This window comes from Polistes dominula, unplaced genomic scaffold, assembly GCF_049000335.1.
Source record: "Polistes dominula isolate Pdom_NZ unplaced genomic scaffold, Pdom_raw_medaka contig_77, whole genome shotgun sequence".
In the NCBI taxonomy this organism is placed as follows: Eukaryota; Metazoa; Arthropoda; class Insecta; order Hymenoptera; family Vespidae; genus Polistes; species Polistes dominula.
The window spans coordinates 5,198,172-5,206,347 of NW_028301152.1; the positions used below are offsets into that span (position 1 = coordinate 5,198,172).

Genomic DNA, 8,176 nt, shown 5'->3' on the forward strand with positions numbered 1-8,176 from the left:
TATGTATATACATGGTATCTCATGCTTTAATGTTCAAACTTTATCAGTATATGGCACTAAATAAGAAAAAATATGATGTATTATTTCTTTTATTTATTATGTTTAATATATTATATTATATATTACTATGAACACATTGATTCGAATAGATTAGCAATATTTACATTCCCTGTTCTAATATAAGATATGTTTACTACTTTTTCTGAGGCCACCTAAGATTGAAAAGAATTTCCGCCAGTAATAGCTATTAGTAAGTTGGAGTTCATATTACTTTATCAACATTTAAGTTGGTACTCCAGTATTATAATTTTTTAATAAAGCTCTATGTGATCTATGTTTACATAATATTTATTTTTTATTTAGTGCTATAGTTTGAATATTAAAACCTGAGATACCTTATATGTGCATATATCGCGTATTATTTTCTAAATTATAACAAATGAAATACTTTTCTAGTGATTGCCTTCATACTTACTGATGTTTGTTCGAAATGTTTTCGGATATTCTTAACAATATTAATAACGTAAATATTTTGAAGAACACATTACTTAAGATAAAAAGTATGTGATAAAATAATAGCGTGTTATTTGATAATACTCATAATGTGTATTATAATTATATTTCACTATCTATGTTAGAGCTTAATAATAAAATTTCTAAATTTGCTAGAGTACAACATGTAAAATATCGTCCGATCAACGGTCACCAATTTCTCTTTAAACACCGAAATTTAATATTAACTAATGTAGATAATTGTATTTGTTTAATCAATTTTTGAATGAAAGAATATTTCATTGAATTTTCAATTAAACATACAATTTTTATAACTAAGCATTTATAATTCTTATTTTTCATATTATGTCTATGTCCTTTGCTTTTTTTTTATTATTCTTGATAGAATTTCTTTGTACGTAAAGTACAAAAATAATAATTGATGTAAGCTTTTACATTGAGTTTAAATAATATAATAAAAAATAATATAAAAAAAAGTCTAACAAAAATTGAACAATATTTAATAATTATGAAGATAAACATTTTCGATCGTTTCGAAATTGTTAGGCTGACTGAGTTCTATTTTACATTTCCTATTTGGTATGCGTGTATTTATGAATACTTGTAAAACTTTTAGGAATAAATTTTATGAATGACACACGTATTAGTTTCGTTTGAACATTTTATTCTCACAAAAAAATATACTTTTTTACATATATATTACTTTGTTATTTCTATGTGTTCTACATCAATTGCATAGACAAATATTTGCAGATATATTCTATTATATAATAATTAATAATTGTGTAGGTATATTACAACAACGACGAGCAGGTTCATAGAAGTAGCATTGTTACTAATCGACGTATCAATGTGGAATTATTCACCGTAATACTAATTTAGTAATACGTTCCATCAGATTACTGCAAAATAAAGAAAAAAAAACAATTAGAAATATTTAAATATATATTTTAATATGATCATACAATTTATATCTCGCATATATTTATCTTAACTTACCCCGTAAAAAGTTTGTTATTTTTGGTCATCGATGATCCATATAAGATACAAATGATGATCAAGAAAAGTTGTCGTATTATTCCGAAAGACACATTATAGTCCAAGAGAACGTTTGTTTTCAGCAAGTTCGATATCATCCCTATTTTTCCTCCATATTCTTCACTCCTGAATTCATTGAAGATTTTCGAATTGGAATTTTCTCGTCGAGTAAGTGAATCAATATACCGAATTGGTAAATCATTATGTCCTTTTTTCAAATTCAATCGAATATCTCTATGATGATCTCGGGATCGTAATACCATTAAACGTTCTCCTTTACCGATTAAGCGTGAATCACTGGATCTAAGTTTCTTATTCATCATTCTTTCGACTCTTCCATTATTTCTTTCTTGAATTCTTGTATTTAAACGTCGTTGTTCTTTAGAGTTATTAGTAAGAACCGAAATGGAAGTTCGTGGAAGGTTTTCTCGTTGTTGTTGAATATCTCGTCGTTCGGTCGACAAACTATGATCGTTGTTAGTTCTAAAGCGTCTATTTTCGGTCGAGTCGCGTCTTTCGTTGGAATTCAATCGATTAATATTATCGAGTGAACGACTCAATCTTTCTGCTCGTTTGGAAACATGGAATTTTCGGATAATAAATGATTTACGATTTGAAATTTCAGGTGTAAATATTCTTGCAATGCGATGTTGTCTGTTTCGAGTCAACCTTTTTTGCGGAAGTGAAATTTCGTCATCAATTTGTCCTCGCGTAGATCTTTCATTCAATCGTTCGTTAGACAAATTATTGCGTTCGATTCTAGTATGATCTAATTGTAGAGATGAATCAAAAGAGTTACGTGCAGTATGAAGAGTATTTCGAAGATTTTTAGCATTGAGGGACTGAATTATACGCTTTAACGCGGTAAACTCATGACGATTTTGTTTCGGTGTTCGTATAAATTCGCGGTTTGAAAAGATTTTCCGTTGTTTGTATCGATCTAGAGATTCTGACGATCTATCAGCTTTAAAATGTACAGTTTCTCCTCGTGAATCCTTTTCAGTGAATAGAGATCGCGATAAACGGTTAATAAGATCACGTTTAATATCATCACGGTGATTTCTATGTTCGGAATTTCTAACAACTGAAAATCTACGTTTTAAGCCAAGGTATGTGCTATCACGATTTAATGCATTTATATTTCGTTGTTCGACAGAACGAGAACGTCGATCGAAGGATTTGCGATCTTCGAGATCAAGCATTCTTCGTCCGAATCGTTGATCTTCTAGCCTATTTCCAGATTGCTTTTGTTCAATTAAGTTAAATTTCATGTTTCTAATTTGAGATCGAATATTTTCTCGTCGAATATCTTGTTGAGAGGTAGATTTGGTTCTTAAAGAGTTTAAATTAAATGATTCAGAGTCACGTCGATTTTCACGGGTTATTCGAGTGCTCGTTCGATCGGCCATGCTTGACAATCGACGTTCATGATTAGTAGTATCAAGTCGCGAATTTCTACGTACTATATTTACACTCAATCGACGTTCGCGATTTGAAATATCAAGTCGAGAATTTCTACGTTCTGCATCTTCGTTTAATCTACGTTGGCGATTTAAAGTATCTAGTCGGGTATTTCTATGTTCTACGTCTTCATTAGATTGGCGTTCACGGTTAACAGTATAAAGTCGAGAATTTCTAGGTTCTGTTTTTGAGCTTGATCTAAGTTGGCGATTATGGTTCTCTAATCGAGAATTTCTACGTTCTGTGTCTACGCTCAATTGACGGTCGCGATTTGAAGTATCAAGTCGAGAATTTCTACGTTCTGCATCTACGCTCAATCGACGTTCGCGATTTAAAACATTTAGTCGGGAATTTCTACGTTCTGCATCTTCGTTTAATCTACGTTGGCGATTTAAAGTATCTAGTCGGGTATTTCTATGTTCTACGTCTTCATTAGTTTTGCGTTCACGGTTAACAGTATCGAGTCGAGAATTTCTACGCTCTGTGCTTAAGTTTGATCTACGTTGGCGATTAAGATTATCTAGTCGAGAACTTCTACGTTCTACATCTACGCTCAATCGTCGTTCGCGATTTAAAGTATCGAGTCGAGAATCTCTACGCTCTGTGCTTAGGCTTGATCTACGTTGGCGATTAAAAGTATCAAGTCGAGAATTTCTACGTTCTCCATTTTCGTTCAATCGTCGTTCGCGATTTAAAATATCAAGTCGAACATTTCTACGTTCTGCATTTTCATTCGCTTGACGTTCGCGATTTAAAGCATTTAGTCGGGAATTTCTACGTTCTACGTCTTCATTTGATTGGCGTTCACGGTTAACAGTATAAAGTTGAGAATTTCTACGATCTGTGCTTAGGCTTGATCTACGTTGACGATTAAAATTATCTAGTCGAGAATTTCTACGTTCTGTGCTTAAGTTTGATCTACGTTGGCGATTAAGATTATCTAGTCGAGAACTTCTACGTTCTACATCTACGCTCAATCGACGTTCGCGTTTTGAAGTATCGAGTCGAGAATCTCTACGCTCTGTGCTTAAGTTTGATCTACGTTGGCGATTAAGATTATCTAGTCGAGAACTTCTACGTTCTACATCTACGCTCAATCGTCGTTCGCGATTTAAAGTATCGAGTCGAGAATCTCTACGCTCTGTGCTTAGGCTTGATCTACGTTGGCGATTTAAAGTATCAAGTCGAGAATTTGTACGTTCAGCATCTTCACTCAATCGTCGTTCGCGATTTAAAGTATCAAGTCGGGTATATTTACGTTCTTCTATGTCTGCACTTCTCACTGGACGTTTATGATTAAAAATATTCGAACGGAAATTTCTACGCTCTGCGACTGAATTTAAGTGCTGTTCGCGATTAACAGGATTGCGTTGAGAATTTCTAAGTTCGGAATTTACGTTTAATCGGCGTTCGCGATTGAAAGTATCAAATCGAGAATTTCTACGTTCTGCATTTTCGTTTAACTGATGTTCGTGAGTTAAAGCATTTAGTCGGGAATTTCTACGTTCTATGTCTTCATTAGTTTTGCGTTCACGGTTAACAGTATAAAGTCGAGAATTTCTACGTTCTGTACTTAAGCTTGATCTAAGTTCGCGATTATGGTTCTCTAGTCGAGAACTTCTACGTTCTGCGTCTACGCTCAATCGACGTTCGCGTTTTGAAGTGTCAAGTCGAGAATTTCTACGTTCTGCATCTTCGCTTAATTGACGTTCGCGATTTAATGCATTTAGTCGGGAATTTCTACGTTCTATGTCTTCATTAGTTTTGCGTTCACGGTTAACAGTATAAAGTCGAGAATTTCTACGTTCTGTACTTAAGCTTGATCTAAGTTCGCGATTATGGTTCTCTAGTCGAGAACTTCTACGTTCTGCGTCTACGCTCAATCGACGTTCGCGTTTTGAAGTGTCAAGTCGAGAACTTCTACGTTCTGCATCTACGCTCAATCGACGTTCGCGTTTTGAAGTGTCAAGTCGAGAATTTCTACGTTCTGCATCTTCGCTTGATCGACGTTCGCGATTTAAAACATTTAGTCGGGAATTTCTACGTTCTATGTCTTCATTAGTTTTGCGTTCACGGTTAACAGTATCGAGTCGAGAATCTCTACGCTCTATGCTTAAGTTTGATCTACGTTGGCGATTAAGATTATCTAGTCGAGAACTTCTACGTTCTACATCTACGCTCAATCGTCGTTCGCGATTTAAAGTATCGAGTCGAGAATCTCTACGCTCTGTGCTTAGGCTTGATCTACGTTGGCGATTTAAAGTATCAAGTTGAGAATTTCTACGTTCTGTATTTTCGCTCATTCGTCGTTCACGATTTAAAGTATCTAGTCGGAAATTTCTGCGTTCTACATCTACATTTAATTGACGTCCACGCTTAAGAGTTTCAAGTTCTTTTCCAAGTTTCGATTGTCGATTCGAAATATTGATTCGAGAATTTCTATGTTCGTTAGTGCGTCGTACTTTCATTAATTGTCTTTCTGAATCTTCAATTTTGAATTCTCGTCGTTCTACAGATTTCGATCTTCGATCTTGAATTTCTTCTCGAATATTATTTCGATTTTCTCTCATTGTCCTTACTTCCCTTTTTTCTCGAATTTGTCCTCTAGTTTCTTTTCTTTTGATACTTTGAGAATCAACCATTCTACGTGTGTCTTTTCCAAATCGATGTCTTCGTTCTTTTAATTCACGATTTTCAAAATTTCTTTGTTCAGTCTTTGGTTCGCTTCCATGTTCCTCGTGACGTTCTGTGGATCGAGATCTATCGTTGGAGTATCTTCTCGATGAATACCTTCTACGATTGATAAGATTTCCAATTATTTCTGAATTAGGTGAATTTCGATAAAATAATCTAACGTTGTCGATTTTTGAGTTCATTCGATCCAAAGAACGCGAGAATTTTTTCATTGGATTGGAAGAACGTTCCGAAATTCGTCGTTCGTTTATCGTTCTGTGTCTTTTTTCAGAAAGTTCATTTTTGTTGATATCCAATTCTGTCGATCTTTTATCGATTCGAACGACATCCGATTTGTCATACTTCTCTTCATTAGTTTCCAAGTCAAAATTTTGTTTTTCTGGAAGATCAAGAGAGACCGAGGATTTCGCGAAGGGATTCAAATTTGGGCAAACGTCCACGCTGAAAATTACATAGAATTTAAAAATTACGTTAATGGAAATGATAAAGTACTTCTTATTTGTATTGTGTTGTAAAACTGTTTTGTTATAAGGAAAAAGAAAAAATTAGCAAATAGATTTAGTAGAATAATTAAATGAAAATATAGATGAATTATCAAATTAAATATAATTTCATAGTAACGAATTGATTATATACCCATGAGGAGCACGATGAAGGAGTTCAGGACCGGTCAAGCTTCCGGCTTGCCCTTCTCTATCCCTTGCTACTAAACCAAAAGTGACACATGCCAGTGATACCAGCAGTAAACCAATGTACTGCCAGGACCGCACGGGTAAGACCACGTGCCTTGTACGCCTCATTCTAAGATAACAAATATTAATTTTTTGAAAATATATGAATACCAGAAGCGAAGATGAATATTATATTTATTATGCTAATAATAAAATGTGTTCAACCAAAAAGAAAGTATAACATTTATTCTATTTTTTTCAATAAATATTTTATCAAATTCTATTAGATATTACAAAGTAGAATAGTAGAATAAAAAATAGATGGTATTATATGAAAAACTGTTATTTATTTGTACGATTAGAACTTTTATTTTTAATTGTAAGTGAAACAGTAAAATAAAAAATAGACAGCAGTCAAAAAATTTATATTTACCTGGGTAAGATTAGAAATTTTACGATGACCAAGATTCTTGTTCTTGTTTCTTTGGAGAAGAAAATGTGGTAACTTGGAAGATGTTCTTCCTCTGAGTTCCGAAGAACTGCTGATGCTGGTACTCTCGGGGGTTCTCCTTTTATACAGACAGGATACGCACTGTAAATTCAATGAAAATACAATTTCGTGCTTATCAGCTCTAGCCACATGGGACCCTGTGCAACAGGGTGCAAATAATTGTGAGGGTGGCTAATGTTACGAATGGAGAGATTGAGAAACTCGTCCAGTATTGGTTAACCAGGTAGAAAATTACTAACCGTTATCTACACTCTTTCGATATTGCAAACTTGCTGAGATTTTTCTCTGCGTGGGTGTTTTTACGTCAATCTACGTGTAAGATATTTTTTTTCAAAAGATTTCGATTATCGAATGCAAGTGAGGATTATTATTTTCTTTTGCTTTTCTAATTTTCTTTTCTTTTTCTCGATGTTTCACTTTGTGATTTTGATGGTTATCAGAGGAATAATTTAAACTCAGCTTTCATTTTGTTTTATGTTTAGAAATCTAAGAACTATGATACCTGTGTACCGATTATTCGAATTAATTGGGAGACAAATTCTTATTTCGATAATCAGTTTTTCATTATCGGTTTGAAATAATAGAATTTCTAATTATATCATAAAAAAATTCAATTGAAAATTAATCATATTTTAATCTGAATGACTTATAAGTAAATGAATATATATTTAATAATAACGAAAATATAATATCAAAAGTTAGACGTTTCTATATATTGCTAAATTGTGAATTTCCTATGACATAAACCTTTTTAAAGTATCTATTTATTTTAATGTTTTGCCTTTAATGTTTCATCTTTGGTATCAAAATTTTTTGATTTAAAATTCTCAAACCAGCTTTACGCAACATGTATTGGTACTGCATTTATTTCCATAAGTATAACAAATTTGTTCATTTGTTCATCATAAGTCGCATTCTTTTCTTTTTTGTAATAACATTTCAGAATGTATTGAATTTTTCCTAAATTTTTCAAGACACAATAACTTTTAACTGAATAAACAAATATCATAACTTTTTTTTAATTTAGAGTTAAGCAATCCTAAAGCCCTAATTAGGAAAAAAACGAAAAGACTTTTTATTCAAGCCAATAATTAATTACTAAATGAATATACGAGTGCAGATGAATTAGGAAAATAAATTCAAACGGTTTTTTTGTTCGTATTTATTATCTTTTTATACAAAACACGCACTAAAGTATAAAATAGGATTGTACTGCGTACAACTTATCATAAATACATTATAAATCGTGTATTTACATTATTTTATATTATTTTATATTATATTATAT

At 32.6% G+C, this 8,176-nt stretch overlaps 1 protein-coding gene across 1 annotated transcript; it reads right to left on the reverse strand.

Annotated features, from left to right (window-relative positions):
• Nucleotides 1-1,160: 1,160 nt before the first annotated feature.
• On the reverse strand, nucleotides 1,161-6,945 carry LOC107064263 (uncharacterized). Its single transcript, XM_015316705.2, has 4 exons — nucleotides 6,811-6,945; nucleotides 6,343-6,507; nucleotides 1,513-6,147; nucleotides 1,161-1,415 (listed from the first exon to the last, which is right to left on the reverse strand). The coding sequence occupies exons 2-4, from the start codon at nucleotides 6,504-6,506 to the stop codon at nucleotides 1,376-1,378; spliced, it is 4,839 nt and encodes a 1,612-aa protein (XP_015172191.2). The 5' UTR covers nucleotide 6,507; nucleotides 6,811-6,945; the 3' UTR covers nucleotides 1,161-1,375.
• Between the last annotated feature and the right edge of the window lie 1,231 nt (nucleotides 6,946-8,176).